The 20,147-nt window shown below is 48.0% G+C and overlaps 1 protein-coding gene across 1 annotated transcript; it reads left to right on the forward strand.

Moving 5' to 3' along the window:
- The first annotated feature begins 10,637 nt into the window (after positions 1-10,637).
- LOC137535468 (oocyte zinc finger protein XlCOF6-like) lies at positions 10,638-19,069 on the forward strand. Its single transcript, XM_068257299.1, has 6 exons — positions 10,638-10,682; positions 11,956-12,084; positions 12,207-12,285; positions 13,116-13,213; positions 13,326-14,058; positions 17,110-19,069. Exons 3-6 carry the CDS (start codon positions 12,252-12,254, stop codon positions 18,549-18,551), a joined length of 2,307 nt encoding a protein of 768 aa, XP_068113400.1. The 5' UTR covers positions 10,638-10,682; positions 11,956-12,084; positions 12,207-12,251; the 3' UTR covers positions 18,552-19,069.
- Positions 19,070-20,147: the final 1,078 nt, after the last annotated feature.

Consider the following 20,147-nt stretch of genomic DNA (forward strand, 5'->3'; position numbering starts at 1 on the left):
CCTCTGTTCACCAGCAGATGTCCCCTCATTTCAAGAACATTTTACATTCCTCCTGAAGTTCCCTCTGCCCACCAGCAGAGGTCTCTGTATTCAAGAACTGTGTCTCTGCAGCCTTGGAAGAGGTCACATGACCATCCTGCAGAGTATATAAGTCCAGCTACAACAGAACACTGTTGCTAGTTCATTGATGTGGATAGCCCTAGAGCCTGTGTTCTGGTCATTGCTCCTGTTACCTGCTTCCTGATACCTGTTTCCTGTTACCTGTAACCTGTCTGCCTGTTACCTGATTGCTTGATTCCCTGGTTTATGATATTGGCTTTGTCTGACTATTCTTCTGCTCACTGATTGTATTGCTTGATGTCCTGGTATCTGATCTTGGCTTGTTGACTAACCTATTGCCTGCTGCATATGTCCTGCGCTTGGTTGTATATTATCCTGTGTATATATTAGTTAGTTAGCTTAGTTAGACAGGGTTCGGGGCTCACTGTGTGCACACTGTGTATATTATTATTGGTTTGTGTATGTCTGATCGCAAGACAATTGCCTGCAATCATATTGCTAGTTGTACAATTCATTTGTATTTATGTTCATGCACCAATTGCAGCATCACTTGTGTATATATCCTGTCCTTGTAAATAAATCATTACTTTATTTCACATTTACCCTGGTTTTGGTCTTCAGTATTTCCACATTAAGTGACATTCTGCATTCAGTGCAAATCTGCATGCACTGCTCGTTACACTGGTGCTATTCTAAAATTAGTCGGGGGGTGGGAGGGCTCGGAGGGCGGGGGCCCGGACGGCATACTAATAAAAAAAAAAGAAAAAAAAGTCCCCTGACTCGCACGGGCCCCCTGTGGCGTAAGGGCCCCATAGCAATGCTATGGTGGCTATAGTGAATGCTACGCCACTGCTTTACACAGGGGCGTCGCTAGCCCTATTTTGGGGGGGCACGTGCCCCCAATCTGTCCTGGGGTGCCACGGATCTCTTCCCCAGCCGCCACCCCCTCTGTCAGCGGCTCCCTCCAGCCGCCGCGTCACTCAGACCTCCATCAGGCGGCAAGCCGGCGACCAATCGTGCGGGCGCTAGGACCCAGCGCCCGCACTGATATGCGGAAGTGACTTCACTTCCGCATTAAGAGCGGGTGCGTCCGGCGCCCGCTTGTACTGGTCGGGTCGCCGCTGATCCTGAGGTCTGAGTGACACACACTGTCTGCAAGGTAAGGGGGGAGCGGCGGCAGCTAGAGGCGGGGCCTCCCTGTCACTCACTCACTACCTAAAGGGGCTCCCTGTCACTCACTCACTCCCTAAAGGGGCTCCCTGGCACTCACTCACTACCTAAAGGGGCTCCCTGGCACTCACTCACTCCCTAAAGGGGCTCCCTGGCACTCACTCACTACCTAAAGGGGCTCCCTGGCACTCACTCCCTAAAGGGGCTCCCTGGCACTCACTCTCTCCCTAAAGGGGCTCCCTGTCAGTCACTCACTTCCTAAAGGGGCTCCCTGTGACTCACTCACTACCTAAAGGGACTCCCTGTCACTCACTCACTACCTAAAGGGACTCCCTGTCACTCACTCACTCCCTAATGGGGCTCCCTGTCACTCACTACCTAATGGGCTCCCTGTCACTCACTCACTGCCTAATGGGGCTCCCTGGCACTCACTCACTTCCTAAAGGGGCTCCCTGTCACTCACTCACTGCCTAAAGGGGCTCCCTGTCACTTACTCACTGCCTAAAGGGGCTCCCTGTCACTCGCTCACTGCCTAAAGGGGCTCCCTGGCACTCACTCACTACCTAAAGGGCCTCCCTGTCACTCACTCACTCCCTAATGGGGCTCCCTGTCACTCACTTCCTAAAGGGGCTCCCTGTGACTCACTCACTACCTAATGGGGCTCCCTGGCACTCACTCACTGCCTAATGGGGCTCCCTGTCACTCACTCACTTCCTAAAGGGGCTCCCTGGCACTCACTCACTACCTAAAGGGGCTCCCTGGCACTCATTCACTCCCTAAAGGGGATCCCTGGCACTCATTCACTACCTAAAGGGGCTCCCTGGCACTCACTCACTGCCGAATGGGGCTCCCTGTCACTCACTCACTTCCTAAAGGGGCTCCCTGTGACTCACTCACTACCTAATGGGGCTCCCTGGCACTCACTCACTGCCTAATGGGGCTCCCTGTCACTCACTCACTTCCTAAAGGGGCTCCCTGTCACTCACTCCCTAATGGGGCTCCCTGTCACTCACTTCCTAAAGGGGCTCCCTGGCACTCATTCACTCCCTAAAGGGGCTCCCTGGCACTCATTCACTACCTAAAGGGGCTCCCTGGCACTCACTCACTGCCGAATGGGGCTCCCTGTCACTCACTCACTTCCTAAAGGGGCTCCCTGTGACTCACTCACTACCTAATGGGGCTCCCTGGCACTCACTCACTGCCTAATGGGGCTCCCTGTCACTCACTCACTTCCTAAAGGGGCTCCCTGTGACTCACTCACTACCTAAAGGGACTCCCTGTCACTCACTCACTACCTAAAGGGACTCCCTGTCACTCACTCACTACCTAAAGGGGCTCCCTGTCACTCGCTCACTGCCTAAAGGGGCTCCCTGGCACTCACTCACTACCTAAAGGGCCTCCCTGTCACTCACTCACTCCCTACTGGGGCTCCCTGTCACTCACTTCCTAAAGGGGCTCCCTGTGACTCACTCACTACCTAATGGGGCTCCCTGGCACTCACTCACTGCCTAATGGGGCTCCCTGTCACTCACTCACTTCCTAAAGGGGCTCCCTGGCACTCACTCACTACCTAAAGGGGCTCCCTGGCACTCATTCACTCCCTAAAGGGGATCCCTGGCACTCATTCACTACCTAAAGGGGCTCCCTGGCACTCACTCACTGCCGAATGGGGCTCCCTGTCACTCACTCACTTCCTAAAGGGGCTCCCTGTGACTCACTCACTACCTAATGGGGCTCCCTGGCACTCACTCACTGCCTAATGGGGCTCCCTGTCACTCACTCACTTCCTAAAGGGGCTCCCTGTCACTCACTCACTCCCTAATGGGGCTCCCTGTCACTCACTTCCTAAAGGGGCTCCCTGGCACTCATTCACTCCCTAAAGGGGCTCCCTGGCACTCATTCACTACCTAAAGGGGCTCCCTGGCACTCACTCACTGCCGAATGGGGCTCCCTGTCACTCACTCACTTCCTAAAGGGGCTCCCTGTGACTCACTCACTACCTAATGGGGCTCCCTGGCACTCACTCACTGCCTAATGGGGCTCCCTGTCACTCACTCACTTCCTAAAGGGGCTCCCTGTGACTCACTCACTACCTAAAGGGACTCCCTGTCACTCACTCACTACCTAAAGGGACTCCCTGTCACTCACTCACTACCTAAAGGGGCTCCCTGTCACTCGCTCACTGCCTAAAGGGGCTCCCTGGCACTCACTCACTACCTAAAGGGCCTCCCTGTCACTCACTCACTCCCTACTGGGGCTCCCTGTCACTCACTTCCTAAAGGGGCTCCCTGTGACTCACTCACTACCTAAAGGGACTCTCTGTCACTCACTCACTACCTAATGGGGCTCCCTCTCACTCACTCCCTAATGGGGCTCCCTGTCACTCACTCACAGTGGTGGTCGTAGGCAGCCAACTTCGCTACGCTGGAACTACGCGTATTTTTACGCAAATACGCTTCGCAATCTATGCCTCCGCAATCAGCCACTTCGCTACGTTAGCATGCCGTAGTCTACGCATTAAAATACGCATGCTGCACGTATTGCGTAGCGTAGTTGATGCGACCGCTTATGCCCTTATGCGGAAAAATTTCCGCAATAATCTGCTAACTATGCGCATTCCCAAATTAATTTCCACATACATCGCTACAGTCAATGCGGAATTGTATCCGTATAAAGGGCAATAAAATTTCTGCGCATGCGCAATGGCCAATATAACTGCAGTTACCGCACGCGTAGTTGACTACGCAATACATACGGCAAGTACGCGTAGCGGACGAAACTACGCATAGCGGTACTACGCCTACGCGTAAATGCGTAAGTGTAGTTTTTAAACTTCGCATACTACGACGCGTAGTTGCGTACTACGATGCGTAGATTCGCTCTGGCGTAGTTTACGAGCAACCCTGCTCACTCACTACCTAGAGGGGCTCCCTGTCACTCACTCACTGCCTAAAGGGGCTCCCTGTCACTCACTCACTGCCTAAAGGGGCTCCCTGTCACTCACTCACTGCCTGAAGGGGCTCCCTGGCACTCACTCACTGCCTGAAGGGGCTCCCTGGCACTCACTCACTGCCTGAAGGGGCTCCCTGGCACTCACTCAATGCCTGAAGGGGCTCCCTGGCACTCACTCACTGCCTGAAGGGGCTCCCTGGCACTCACTCACTACCTAAAGGGGCTCCCTGTCACTCACTCACTGCCTAAATGGGCTCCCTGGCACTCACTCACTACCTAAAGGGCCTCCCTGTCACTCACTCACTACCTAATGGGGCTCCCTGTCACTCACTCACTCCCTAATGGGGCTCCCTGTCACTCACTCACTACCTAAAGGGGCTCCCTGTCACTCACTCACTGCCTAAAGGGGCTCCCTGTCACTCACTCACTGCCTAAAGGGGCTCCCTGGCACTCACTCACTGCCTGAAGGGGCTCCCTGGCACTCACTCACTGCCTGAAGGGGCTCCCTGGCACTCACTCACTCCCTAAAGGGGCTCCCTGGCACTCACTCACTACCTAAAGGGGCTCCCTGGCACTCACTCCCTAAAGGGGCTCCCTGGCACTCACTCACTACCTAAAGGGGCTCCCTGGCACTCACTCACTGCCTAATGGGGCTCCCTGTCACTCACTCACTTCCTAAAGGGGCTCCCTGTGACTCACTTACTACCTAAAGGGACTCCCTGGCACTCACTCACTACCTAAAGGGACTCCCTGGCACGCACCCACTACCTAAAGGGACTCCCTGTCACTCACTCACTCCCTAATGGGGCTCCCTGTCACTCACTCACTACCTAATGGGCTCCCTGTCACTCACTCACTCACTCACTCACTCTCTAATGGGGCTCCCTGTCACTCACTCACTCCCTAAAGGGGCTCCCTGGCACTCACTCACTACCTAATGGGGCTCCCTGACACTCACTCACTGCCGAATGGGGCTCCCTGTCACTCACTCACTTCCTAAAGGGTCTCCCTGTGACTCACTCACTACCTAAAGGGACTCCCTGTCACTCACTCACTACCTAAAGGGACTCCCTGTCACTCACTCACTACCTAAAGGGGCTCCCTGTCACTCACTCACTGCCTAAAGGGGCTCCCTGGCACTCACTCACTACCTAAAGGGCCTCCCTTTCACTCACTCACTCCCTAATGGGGCTCCCTGTCACTCACTCACTTCCTAAAGGGGCTCCCTGTGACTCACTCACTACATAAAGGGACTCCCTGTCACTCACTCACTACCTAATGGGGCTCCCTGTCACTCACTCACTCCCTAAAGGGGCTCCCTGTCACTCACTCACTGCCTAAAGGGGCTCCCTGTCACTCACTCACTGCCTAAAGAGGCTCCCTGGCACTCACTCACTGCCTGAAGGGGCTCCCTGGCACTCACTCACTGCCTGAAGGTGCTCCCTGGCACTCACTCACTACCTAAAGGGCCTCCCTGACACTCACTCACTGCCTGAAGGGGCTCCCTGGCACTCACTCACTGCCTGAAGGGGCTCCCTGGCACTCACTCACTGCCTGAAGGGGCTCCCTGGCACTCACTCGTTGCCTAAAGGGGCTCCCTGGCACTCACTCACTGCCTAAAGGGGCTCCCTGGCACTCACTCACTACCTAAAGGGGCTCCCTGGCACTCACTCACTACCTAAAGGGGCTCCCTGTCACTCACTATCGGGGTCCCTGTCACTCACTACCTAACTGGAGGCACCTGTCACTCACTAGCTAACCTGGGGGTCCCTGTCACTCACTACCTAACTTGGGGGGCTACCATATTAAGGGGGCATTCTGCCTATTTATGTGAAATGCTGTCTATTTATGTGCCTCATGACTGCTGAATTTGTCTTGTTGGGAGCCTTATGATTTTTTGGGGGCCTCAAGATTGCTGAATTTGTCTTGTTGGGGGCCTCATGATTTGTTGGAGGCCTCATGATTGCTGAATTTGTCTTGTTGGGGGCCTCATGATTTGTTGGAGGCCTCATGATTGCTGAATTTGTCTTGTTGGGGGCCTCATGATTTGTTGGGGGTCACATGATTGCTAACTGCAAGACTATGGGTAAAGCTGAATCCTTATCATATGAGACAATGGCATTAAACCTACTTTTTTAGCTTTTTAAAACAGAAAATAAAACTGGGAGGTTTTAAAAAATTGAATACATTTTTCAGGAGTAGGATGGATGAAATTGTTTATCTTCACAGTTTGTTTTCAACTTAGATTTTCCATAATGTTCATGTATGAGTTAAAACGTTTGTACAGTATTTAGTTTAAATTGCTGTTGCCACTTTGCGATAGATAAGTGACTTTTGGGTTTCAGTTTGGGCACTCGGCCTCCAAAAGGTTCGCCACCACTGTCATAATGTAATGTCCCACCATTGCTAGGTCCATGTAAATTTGTCTCCACCCGTTACCACACCTATATTCTTGTCCATGGCCCACCCATTTTCGGTGCGGCGCGATAAGCACGCCGCACAACGTGATCCTCATATTTTTGGCACGCTAGCTGCAGTGTGCTGAATTCTGCTGCCTACAGTATGTACAGTATACGCTGTTCTCTAGTGCCTGCACTGTGTGCTGATTTACCTCCAGTGTGTACAGTGTAAGGTGTTACTCTGTGTGTAGTATGTACTCTAGTGCAGTGTTTCCCAACCGCTGTTCCGCGGCACACTAGTGTGCCGCGGAACGTTGCCTGGTGTGCCGTGCTCTTATCCCCCCTCCCGCCCGTCCCCGCGGCCGCTGCTGTTATTACCTTAGCAGCGGCCGCTCTCCCCTCTCCAGACCATGTATATGCTAGCAGCGTATCTCCGGCTGCTCTGTGTGATGCACTGATGCGGAAGGAGGCAGGGCTCGGTTACCATAGTAACGGCGATACATATCGCCGTTACAGGAAGCCGCTGCCCTCCTTTCTTCCGCATCAGTGCATCACACAGAGCAGCCGGAGATACGCTGCTTGAATATACACGCGCCGGAGAGGGGAGAGCGGCCGCTGTTAACAAGGTAATAACAGCGGCGGGGACGGGCGGGAGGCACTAAACTGGCTATACTGGGGCACTATTCTGGGGTACTATACTGGCTATCCTGGGGCACTAAACTGGCTATACTGGGGCACTATTCTAGCTATACTGGGGCACTATTCTGGCTATACTGGGGCACTATTCTGGCTATACTGGGGCACTATACTAGCTATACTGGGGCACTATACTGGCTATACTGGGGCACTAAACTGGCTATACTGGGGCACTATTCTGGGGCACTATACTAGCTATACTGGGGCACAATACTGGCTATACTGGGGTACTATACTGGCTATACTGGGGCACTATACTGGCTATACTGGGGCACTATACTAGCTATACTGGGGGGCTATACTGGGGCACTATACTGGCTATACTGGGGCACTATACTGGGGCACTAAACTGGCTATACTGGGGCACTATTCTGGGGCACTATACTAGCTATACTGGGGCACAATACTGGCTATACTGGGGGGCTATACTGGGGTACTATACTGGCTATACTGCGCGCGCGCGCGCCGCCGTTCCCCGGAGAAAAATTTGGTCAGACAGTGTTCCCCGGGCCGGAAAAGGTTGGGAAACACTGCTCTAGTGTATGTTAACTTATTTCTATGTTAATGACCAGACACTTGAGGTCGTTTCAAAGGGGTTAAATAAAAGGGGTTTATTTACAAATATACATATGTACAAGTTAGATCATATAAAGTATGTGTCTCACATAATGGCTCTATATACCCTATGCACAGTCACACACTTGCATTAGCTGAGCCCCTATTCTGTCCCACAGTCCATGTCAGTATTCAAAGAGAGAGAGAGCTTTCCAAACATTGTCTTATATCTGGATACCACAGGTATAGAGACCCCTCCTCTGTGTTATACATCAACAGTTCCTGCCCTTAGCAGCTGGGGGAGGATAGGAACCTGTTGGGGTTGTTGTAGCAGTTGTCCACTTGCAGTTAGCACAGCCCTTCACCATTCCAGATTAAGCAGCTCCTCAAAACCTGGTTGTAGAGATGATTTGGTTTCAGTTGAAAGAGGACAGGTCCTTCCCAGAAACTCTTGTGTTGACAAACCAGATAACTCAGTTTCCTCTCAGCTTTCTCCTCAATGGCCATTTGTGGGGGCTGGGGTCAGAGTCTGAGGCCATTGTCTTTGCTGTGTTATTTACTCATATGCAGGTGTTTGTGGTTGTAAAAAGTCATTTATGAAACACAGACTTTGCACAAGGCCCCAGCTGATCAACTGGATTCCCTGTGTATAGCATACAAAGTTCAATCCATGTAGGCACATCTGAAATAACTTTCAACTCCAACACTGTGCATTTACTGATTGTAAACCAGCTATATTGTATGCTGATCCCTGCTACTTTCAGTATGTACAGTATTAGCTGTAAAGCCTGGTACACACATACAAATTTGATTAGCCAATTTTAGCTCTGTTCATAAAATTCATTGTCTGTTGGCCCACTTACTGCACGGGGGTGGTAAAATTGTAGGTCAGTGATTGACCAATCAAAATTGTATGTGCGTATACATCTTTGATCTATGCCTATACTGATTGTAAATTATCTAAATAAAGGACAGGGGGCTCCATCCAATATTTCGATAGGCAGGCCCGTTATCTGTAGCTTACACCGCTGCTGAGTTCATGTACATTTGGCCCCACCCATGGCCACGCCCACTACCTCATGGTCACGCCCATTTTTGCCGCGGCGCGATCTGCAACTCTTAGGACTGGTGCACACCGAGCAGCTTTTTGGGCGTTTTCAGATCCGCTTGCGGCTGCGGATCTGCTTGGTCAATGTATCTCAATGGGGTGGTGCACACCAGAGCGGCAGGCGTTTTGCAGAAACGAAAAATGCCTGGGTGAGGCATTTTTTGGATTTCGGATGCGTTTCTGCCTCAATGTTAAGTATAGGAAAAACGCAAACCGCTCTGAAAAACGGCACTTCAGAGCGGTTTTGCAGGCGTTTTTGTTACAGAAGCTGTTCAGTAACAGCTTTACTGTAACAATATATGAAATCTACTATACTGAAAACCGCAGCAGCAATCCGCAAAACGCTAGCAAAACGCCTCATAAAAATAAAAAAAAGCGTTTAAAAATCTGCTAGCATTTTGCGGATCTGCTAGCGGGTTTTGGTGTGCACCAGCCCTTAGTGAAGGAGATCCCACAAACAGTGGCTGCAGTTAGTCTATTCACCACAAGATGGCGATCACACACACAGGAAATGATGTAACAGCAGGAAGAAGAGAAGTTGCAGGAAGTGGAGAGGAGACGTTGTTGGAAGAGGTAATTGTGTGATTCTTGTTATATACTAGCACATATATGGCTGCTGGGCATTGTACAGGATGTATTGCAGTGGGGAGATCAGTGCAGACATGGGCAACTATGAGGATAGTAATAGTATGAATGAGCATAGAGATTGTATGCAGCAATAACTGTATATAGGAGAGATGGTGAATAGCCATGTCCCCCAGCATTGCCATTATCCACCAGTATGTAATGTCCCCACCCCAGCAATGCCATTTCTTCCCCAGTATAGCCACTTCCCCCTGTGTCCTCCAGCATTATCATTATCCTCCAGTATGTAATGTCCCCCACCCCAGAAATGCCATTTCTTTCCCAGTATAGCCATGTCCTCCCTGTGTCCCCCAGTATTGCTATTATCCTAATTTCAACAGAAAAAGAACATGTGTGCATCAACCAAGTGAACCTGACAATACTGGCTTTGCAAATTTGGCCTATTGGCTAATCACGAGACATTGCTCATGCAAATAAGCATTTGCTTTCGCATGCCTAAATATGCAGGGTCAAAACCAAAAACCGCAAAACAATCGCCCTGCGGGAATTAGTTCATGCTGTATAGCACTTATCCAGGGGCGCCACGAGGAGGCTTCCAACTCCAACACTGTGCATTTACTGATTGTAAACCAGCTATATTGTATGCTGATCCCTGCTACTTTCAGTATGTACAGTATTAGCTGTAAAGCCTGGTACACACATACAAATTTGATTAGCCAATTTTAGCTCTGTTCATAAAATTCATTGTCTGTTGGCCCACTTACTGCACGGGGGTGGTAAAATTGTAGGTCAGTGATTGACCAATCAAAATTGTATGTGCGTATACATCTTTGATCTATGCCTATACTGATTGTAAATTATCTAAATAAAGGACAGGGGGCTCCATCCAATATTTCGATAGGCAGGCCCGTTATCTGTAGCTTACACCGCTGCTGAGTTCATGTACATTTGGCCCCACCCATGGCCACGCCCACTACCTCATGGTCACGCCCATTTTTGCCGCGGCGCGATCTGCAACTCTTAGTGAAGGAGATCCCACAAACAGAGGCAGCAGTTAGTCTATTCACCACAAGATGGCGATCACACACACAGGAAATGATGTAACAGCAGGAAGAAGAGAAGTTGCAGGAAGTGGAGAGGAGACGTTGTTGGAAGAGGTAATTGTGTGATTCTTATATACTAGCAAATATATGGCTGCTGGGCATTGTACAGGATGTATTGCAGTGGGGAGATCAGTGCAGACATGGGCAACTATGAGGATAGTGATAGTATGAATGAGCATAGAGATTGTATGCAGCAATAACTGTATATAGGAGAGATGGTGAATAGCCATGTCCCCCAGCATTGCCATTATCCACCAGTATGTAATGTCCCCACCCCAGCAATGCCATTTCTTCCCCAGTATAGCCACTTCCCCCTGTGTCCTCCAGCATTATCATTATCCTCCAGTATGTAATGTCCCCCACCCCAGAAATGCCATTTCTTTCCCAGTATAGCCATGTCCTCCCTGTGTCCCCCAGTATTGCTATTATCCTCCAGTATGTAATGTCCCCCACCCCAGTAATGCCATTTCTCCCCCAGTATAGCCATGCCCCCCTGTGTACCCCAGCATTGCCATTATCCTCCAGTATGTAATGTCCCCCACCCCAGTAATGCCATTTCTCCCCCAGTATAGCCATGCCCCCCTGTGTACCCCAGCATTGCCATTATCCTCCAGTATGTAATGTCCCCCACCCCAGTAATGCCATTTCTCCCCCAGTATAGCCATGCCCCCCTGTGTACCCCAGCATTGCCATTATCCTCCAGTATGTAATGTCCCCCACCCCAGTAATGCCATTTATCCCCCAGTATAGCCATGTCCCCCCTGTGTCCCCAAACATTACCATTATCCTCCAGCATGTAATGTCCCCCACCCCAGTAATGCCATTTCTTACCCAGTATAGCCATCCCCAAACTGTAGTATTGCTCCCTTCCCCACCTCCGTGCAGAGTAGTAACAGGAAGGATTACATTGGTTTATAGCTAGCTGCCACAGTGTGCTCCAGTCCTCTGCTCCCATTAGCCTCAGTCTCTGCCTCTCCTCATCCATCTACCACTACCAGCACTGCTGTAACATCACAGGAATGGTAACAGTGGGAGGTGGATGTGAGGAGACAAGGCCAAGGGAGGACAGGACTGCAGCATGCTGTGAGTATAGTGCACAGGTAGCTATAAACCAACTTATTATGCTTTCCTGCAATACTCTGCATGGTCCCACCACCCACAAGTGACAGCAATGGGGAGATCATCTGTCTGCTGGCTGGAGAGGTGAGGAGAATTCTGGGAGGTCACAGGACATCACTCTTATCTCTATTAATAAAACACACCTGATCAGAGAGGTGAGGAGGATTCTGGGAGATCATGTGACATTAATGTTGTTCTTTTCATACAGCGTCCTGTGAAGTCAAGTGATCATGAGACCATCGCAGTGGCCCCACCTCACTTCCTGATATTTGAGGGACACAACAAGAAGAAGATTCTGGAAATCACCAGGAAAATGATTGAGCTGCTGACATGAGAGGTGAGCAGTGCTGGCAATTATGTCCAGTAACAGCAAGGGGGGGTGTCTGGGCGGTGATTGTGTCATTGTGTGTGTCGGGTTCCTATGAGATGTCAGAATGTCACGTCTGTTTCTCCATGCAGGAATGGCAGTATATAGACGGACACCAGGACCTCTACAAGGACACCATGATGGAGAATCAGCTGCCCCTCACATCACCGGGTAAGAGGAGATTCTTTATTTCTTGTAATGGAGGATGCAGTGCTTGGGGTCCTCCTAGATCCCCCTCATCTGAGAAACACAAACAGACAGTAACCTCAATTCAGTAAGGGCTGATTGGCAAAAAAAAAGAAAAAAAAAGTTGGGGAAATAACGCATTCTGTATTGTAGACTTTGTTTTCCAAGTGCACCAAGTCTGTCACACATGCGGTAATAGGTAATTTACTGAGAAATGTTGCTTCAGTTCAGTAAGACCTGCTTGGTAATGCAGAAGTCTCCCAGCAGTGGAGGAGGTCTCTGCAGCAAGCTGAGGTTCTCTCCTACAAGTGTCTGCATAACCCATTCCTGTGTGACAGCTTACTAGAGAGTAAAGGGCTTCCTGCATCCCTTTAGATGTGTATGCATGCCACTAAAGGGCCTCTTCTGTGTACCAGTATATAGATCTGCATGTCTAAAGGGATACAGGGAAGCCTCTGTAAAGGTCTCCTGCTGTTGTATCTTGTTTATCTTTCTGATGTCCTGCCCGATAGTGCATCTGATCAAATGAGGTGAGTAGCAGGACCAGGTGGCGCTTCCTATTGGCTTTCTCCCTAGTCTGTCAATTTTACCACATGCTGATTTCTAGTTATTGACAGGTCCAGCCAGATCTTAAAAATACCCAACATTTTATTTGTTTTACCGAATGCTCTAATCTTAGTGAATTGACATTTTTTGAGGTACTCACCGCACAAGCCGGTAATTTACCTCACTAGTCTGTAATATTTACTTTTCAATGTGGTAACACTTAGTTAATTGAGCCCATAGTATTCAGTCATTGTGTGTGTTTCCTATAGATGGATCCAGTAACAGAAACCCACCAGAGAGACGTACAGGTCCTCTTTATTCCTGGGATTGTCTACAGGAAGATCCCACCACCCCCCGCCATTATGAGGTAGGTGGAACTGAGTGTCATTAGAGACCCCAAACTATGTGACATTGTTTCCTGTTGTCTCTGCTGTTATCTGTATTCACATTATAAAGTGCTTCTTATTTTGTGTGATTAGGGCGGAGAACTGATACATGTAAGTGCTGTGGTTAAAGAGGAAGAAGAAGAGACGTATGTGAGGAGTGATCAGCAGTCTATGGAGGAGGGTGACATGATGAGGACAAGTAAAGAGGAAGAAGTAGATACCTATGTGAGGAGTGATCAGCAGACTAGGGAGGAGGGTGACATGATGAGGACAAGTAAAGAGGAAGAAGAAGAGATGTATGTGAGGAGTGATCAGCAGTCTGTGGAGGAGGGTGACATGATGAGGATAAAGAAAGAGGAAGAAGAAGAGACGTATGTGAGGAGTGATCAGCAGTCTATGGAGGAGGGTGACATGATGAGGATAAAGAAAGAGGAAGAGGACACATATGTGAGGAGTGATCAGCAGTCTATGGAGGAGGGCGACATGATGAGGATAAAGAAAGAGGAAGAAGACACATATGTGAGGAGTGATCAGCAGTCTGTGGAGGAGGGGGACATGAGGATAAAGAAAAAGGAAGAAGAAGAGACATGTGTGAGGAGTGATCAGCAGTCTATGGAGGAGGGTGACATGATGAGGACAAGTAAAGAGGAACAAGAAGAGACGTATATGAGGGGTGATCAGCAGTCTATGGAGGAGGGTGACATGATGGGGACAAGTAAAGAGGAAGAAGAAGAGGCGTATGTGAGGAGTGATCAGCAGTCTATGGAGGAGGGTGACGTGATGAGGACATCTAAGGAGGAAGACATTATTGCAGAGCTGAGAATTGGTGAGTGATAAACATTAGGTATTGAAAAGCCTTATTAAACTTACTAAACAGATATGTCCCTGCTGGGCACAGTACAGATCATCTTCCTCTCAGTATGTGTGATAATATTCCCAGAGTTTCATGAATCTGCCCCTTTGATACAATGTAAAGCAGTCAGTGTGTAGCTTGTATAATGGTGTAAATTTGCTGTCCCACCAACATAACTCAACACACAGCCATTAATGTCTAAACTGCTGGCAACAAAAGTGAGGACACCCCTAAGTGACAAATGTCAAAATTCTACTCAATTAGACATTTCAGGGCCCAATCCAATTCACCTTTTTCCCTAAGTTTTCTCCTTGGTGAGATTTTCATATCTTATCAATAAATGGCCTTTTAAGCCACCCGCAGGCAACAAAAAAATCTTACTAATATTATAAATGTGAAAGTTTGGATGTTTGTTACTCGATCACACAAAACTGGCTGAACGGATTTGAATGAAATTTGTCCCACACATAGTACATCACCTGGAATAACATATAGGATACTTTTTATCCCCATAACCAAAGAGTGGGCGGAGACAAATACAAATTTCACTGGGAAATGTAAACTGCAGCTATTCTTACACTGTTAATGGCAGGCTTCTCAAACTTTGCACAGTTGGTTACTGGGTAACTGGGATTAATATACAGAAAAGTGGGTGGACCCTACAAAAGCCAATCAAAATTCACTTATTGATTTTCAAGGGGAATATTTAATTGCTGCCAGTCGCGCAATATTAATGGCACAAGCCTCAAACCGGGTCCAGTTGGTCATTGGGGGACTGGGGTTCAAATTCAGAAAAGGGGTGGAACCACAAAAAGCCAATCAGATTTGTTTCATTTAAATACAAATTATTAATGCCAAAGACCACAAAGCTCACAAACTTGGTCATTGAGTAATTGTGTGTTAGGGTAAGAAAAAGTGGGTGCAGTCAACACCAGCTAAATACATACCCGGGCAACACCGGGCCATCAGCTAGTTAAAAATAATTTTACATTATGTCTTCATTTGCAGAGTGTTGAGAAGTTATTTTAAACCGAACATAAAAAATGATGTCCTAGGAGAGAACTTAGCAGAGGAAGGGAATTGGTTCAGGCCCTTTCCCTCCCTGAGGTCATGTGACTGCTTAGTGTTACAAGGTCTCAGGTGTGAATGGGGAGCAGGTGTGGTACATTTGGTGTTATCGCTCTCACACTCCCTCATACTGGTCACTGGAAGCTCAGCATGGCTCCTCATGGCAGAGAACTCATGGCAGAGAACTCTGAGGAGCTGAAAAAAGAATTGCTGCTCCACATAGAGATGGCCTAGGCATAAGAATATTGCCAACACTCTCACACTGAGCTGCAGCATGGTGGCCAAGACCATACAGAGGTTTAATAGGAAAATTCCCACTCCCAATAGGCCTCGCCATGGGCGACCAAGGAAGCTGAGTAAACATGCTCATTGTCATACACAGAGAGGGAGGGAGAAAAAGGAAGACCAAGCATATGTTGATCACACACACACACACACACACACACACACACACACACACACACACACACACACACACACACACACACACACACACACACACACACACACACACACACACACACACACACACACACACACACACACACACACACACACAAATTCAGACACACACAGCCTGTCTCTCTCCCTCCCTTGCTGTCCTAACAAGCCTTGCTGTAATCATTCAGGCAGAAGGGGGTGGAGCTACATCTTTGCTGTGTGTGCTCCTCCCCTCCCTACCTACTGCATGTGAGAATAACTACAAAGGTGAAAACGTAAGGACTGGAGTGATAAGACAGCACTCTCACTGTGAAAGCTTATCGCTACATGTTAATAAGGCAAGCTTCTTTAGTGAATTAACACTTAAAATATAGATCGATGTGTGGTGATGTTGCCACTTGCCTTATTATCACCAGGATGATCTTAATGAGTTGTGGCCATTGGGGTTGATTCACTAACGATAGTGCTGTTAGTTATTAGGGGAAGCTGGGGTTAGGAAGGTTTAAAAGTTATTTTAAAAGTAACCTTTATTTTCATTTAAAAGAAACAGGGAGATTTGCCATTAGAGGATTGGCAACAACGACGTTCAAGGAGAAATGGGGAGCAGACCGTGTCTCAAAAGTTCAGCAGAATAGGTGCCGTATCTATTCCTGACTCTCACCTCTTTTACTTCAATTCAACAGTTACTAATTACATGCTATAAAACATAATGGGGTTAATTTACTAACTATAGCGCTGCCAAACAGCGCGACTAAACTACTGTTACACTAATAGAGCAGCGCAACTTATTTCCTCTGCGCACGTTACGTAGCTGCCGCTTTAGTGAAGGATCATGGGAGCAATACATCACTACCACGTGGCAAATCAAGGCAGTGGCGGTTGCTAAGTAACGCACGCTACGCTGCCACTGGCACATGTAGCGTGCACAGAGGAAATATTAAGTGTACTTTTAAACCTTCCTAACCCCAGCTTTACCTAATCAGGCAGTCCTTGTTGTATATGTGGATGAGGTCAGCCAGATTCTCTGCTCTGCATGGCCTGACCTATATTCATCATGGGATATTATGTTAGTGGCTTGTATAATTAGCTGCTGCAGCAGGACTTATAATTCCATTACGAATAGCGGCCGTGTTGTTTGGCCTCGCTCTCCCTGACCTCCCCACACTGTAATCTTGGATTGCAGGTTACTATTACAGTAAAGCACTTTCTCCAACTAGAGCAGATATAGCCCCGCCCCCTTGTCATAGCCTCTGAAGAAGCGCTTGTGTGTGAAACTGCCGTCAGGCTCCCAGCAACCAGCACCCACCATTATCCACCCCCGCACCGGTACGTGTTTAGTCTCTTCTTATGGACTGTGAGGTGATAATGTAACACACAGCCTGCTTGTCTGCACATTGCCAAATAAAGGAAGCTGTACAGCAGTGCCGACCATCCTCTTTCCTTTCATCCCTAATGATAATTGTTCCTCCCCTCAGAATTCTCTAACAGGAAGTGATGATGTTTCTCTATTTGCAGGGCGGAGTCCCGACATCAGGAACCTCTCAGAGACTCGTCTCTCTGTATCCACAGACTGTACAACGGATGATGATGATGTCACTGGACAAGAGTCCCCTGCAGATATCCTGGTGACCCCAAATATGCCCCCAGACTCCCCTCACCTGTCTAACCCTGAGGGGCCTCATACCCAGCACAGCTCTCCCCCTGCTGGAGGGTCTTATTCCTGTTCCACATGTGGGAAATGTTATGCATGGAAATCAAGTCTTGTCAGACATGAGAGATTTCACACTGGTGAGAAGCCTTATTCATGTGCTGAGTGTGGGAAATGTTTTGTACGTAAATCAAATCTTGTCACACATAAGAGATCTCATACTGGTGAGAAGCCCTATTCATGTGCTGAGTGTGGGAAATGTTTTGTTTATAAATCAAGTCTTGACAATCATGAGAGATCTCACACTGGTGAGAAGCCCTATTCATGTGCTGAGTGTGGGAAATGTTTTGGTTATAAATCAAGTCTTGACAATCATGAGAGATCTCACACTGGTGATAAGCCCTATTCATGTGCTGAGTGTGGGAAATGTTTTGTTGATAAATCAAAGCTTGTTGCACATGAGAAATCTCACACAGGTGAGAAGCCCTATTCATGTGCTGAGTGTGGGAAATGGTTTGTGAGTAAATCATATCTTGTTACACATGAGAGATATCATACTGGTGAGAAACCCTATTCATGTGCTGAGTGTGGGAAATGTTTTACTCAGAAATCAAGTCTTGTCAAACATGAGAGATCTCACACTGGTGAGAAGCCCTATTCATGTGCTGAGTGTGGGAAATGTTTTACTCAGAAATCAAGTCTTGCCCCACATGAGAAATCTCACACTGGTGAGAAGCCCTATTCATGTGCTGAGTGTGGGAAATGTTGTTTGAGTAAATCAAAACTTGTTACACATGAGAGATCTCACACTGGTGTGAAGCCCTATTCATGTGCTGAGTGTGGGAAATGTTGTTTGAGTAAATCAAAACTTGTTACACATGAGAGATCTCACACTGGTGTGAAGCCCTATTCATGTGGTGAGTGTGGGAAAAGTTTTGCACAGAAATCACAGCTTGTCATACATGAGAGATCTCACACTGGTGAGAAGCCCTATTCGTGTGCTGAGTGTGGGAAAAGTTTTGTAAAGAAATCAAATCTTGTCAGCCATGAGAGATCTCACACTGGTGAGAAGCCCTATTCATGTGCTGAGTGTGGGAAATGTTTTGCTGATAAATCAAATCTTGTCAAACATGAGAGATCTCACACTGGTGAGAAGCCCTATTCATGTGCTGAGTGTGGGAAATGTTTTGCTCAAAAATCACATCTTGTCAAACATGAGAGATCTCACTCTGATGAGAAGTCCTATTCATGTACTGAGTGTGGGAAATGTTTTTGGCATAAGTCACAGCTTATCAGACACGTGTGTTGAGTGTGGAAAATGTATTGGCTACAAATGTTCTGATGCACGTTATTTGTTTTTTTCTTTTTTTTTTTTTACCATATTTACACCGAATGCTGAGGATTTTTTCATGCTACTCAGTGCGTTGGTTTATAAAGTGTTAAAGTCCCTGAACTGAAGTGACATGATGAGATAAATATGGGTACATGTAGTACTGAGCCTCGTTAGAACTTGCTTTGTGTTATTTTCTAATGTAAGGGTTATGAACCAGGTGCTTTATCTATACAAATGAGGCAGGATCTGCAGTCATATGCAGCCATGGCTCTCCTGAAGAGAAAATAAAAGCCAAAACACTTTTATCTGGCTGGACAAACACTCCTGATAACACTGCTGAAATTATCAATATTTGTTTTTGCTGGGAGCTGAGTAAACCAGATTTTAACCTCCCTGGCAGTACATTTCTGTCTGGAATTATGAGTCAAAAGTGGTACATTGTTTTCAAGTATTTTAGGCCTCCAATTCTTAAGTCATACCTCACCAAAATATGTCAGAATAAAAGCCTGGTAGACATTCTGCATATAAATTTATGACTAGAACACAAATTTGTTGAATTAATTAAATTGATGAATATATGTAAAAAATTGTGAAACTGTACAAATAAGGCAGGCAGAGAGTAGTCAAAATCCAGGCAGAGGTCGGTGCAGGCGGCAGGCAGAGAGCAGTCAAAATCCAGGCATGGGGGTGGTGCAGGCAGCAGGCAGAGAATAGTGAAAATCCAGGCAGGGGTCGGTGCAGGCGGCAGGCAGAAGTCGGTGCAGGCAGAGAGTAGTCAAAATTCAGGCAGGGGGTGGTGCAGGCAGCAGGCAGAGAGAAGTGAAAATCCAGGCAGGGGTCAGTGCAGGCGGCAGGGAGAGGTCAGTGCAGGCAGAGCGTAGTCAAAATTCAGGCAGGGTGTGGTGCAGGCAGCAGGCAGAGAGTAGTGAAAATCCAGGCAGGGGTCAGTGCTGGTGGCAGGCAGAGAGTAGTCAAAATCCAGGCAGAGGTCGGGGCAAGCAGAGAGTAGTCATAATCCAGTCAGAGGTCGGTGCAGGCGGCAGGCAGAGAGTAGTCAAAATCCAGTCGGTGCAGGAAGCAGTATATACATATACACACACTATATAACAACAACAACAACAAATAACATTTGTAAAGTGCTTTTCTCCCATAGGACTCAAAGCGCATAAGCATGGCTCCGACCATCGTGGTACAGAGGAAGAATTTTATAAGTCTGGAAATACCAGGCTAAACAGGTAGCTTTTCAGTCTGGATTTGAATAGCTCCAGGGATGGTGCTGTCTTTACTGGGTGTGGTAGGGAGTTCCAAAGAGTAGGGGCAGCATGACAGAAAACTCTGTCTCCAGATTTTTTGAGGTGCACTCTGGTAGTGACCAAGTTTATAGAACTTGCTGATCTGAGGTTGTGAGAGGTGTGGTGCAGCTTCAGCAAGTCCTTCATGTATCCAGGGCCCAGATTGTGCAGGGATTTGAATGTCAGCAGTCCAATCTTGAAGAGTATTCTCCATTCTACTGGTAGCCAGTGCAGTGAGCAAAGGATCGGTGTAATGTGACAGTGGCGAGGCTGGTTTGTT

Source organism: Hyperolius riggenbachi, chromosome 10 (assembly GCF_040937935.1).
Source record: "Hyperolius riggenbachi isolate aHypRig1 chromosome 10, aHypRig1.pri, whole genome shotgun sequence".
Classification (NCBI taxonomy): Eukaryota; Metazoa; Chordata; class Amphibia; order Anura; family Hyperoliidae; genus Hyperolius; species Hyperolius riggenbachi.

Bases quoted from the DNA above. Each gene is read 5' to 3' on its own strand.
- LOC137535468 (XM_068257299.1), top strand. From the start codon at position 12,252: ATGATGGAGAATCAGCTGCCCCTCACATCACCGG. The intron at 12,286-13,115 runs GTAAGAGGAGAT...TGTTTCCTATAG, and splicing joins GCTGCCCCTCACATCACCGG to ATGGATCCAGTAACAGAAAC. The intron at 14,059-17,109 runs GTGAGTGATAAA...CTCTATTTGCAG, and splicing joins TATTGCAGAGCTGAGAATTG to GGCGGAGTCCCGACATCAGG.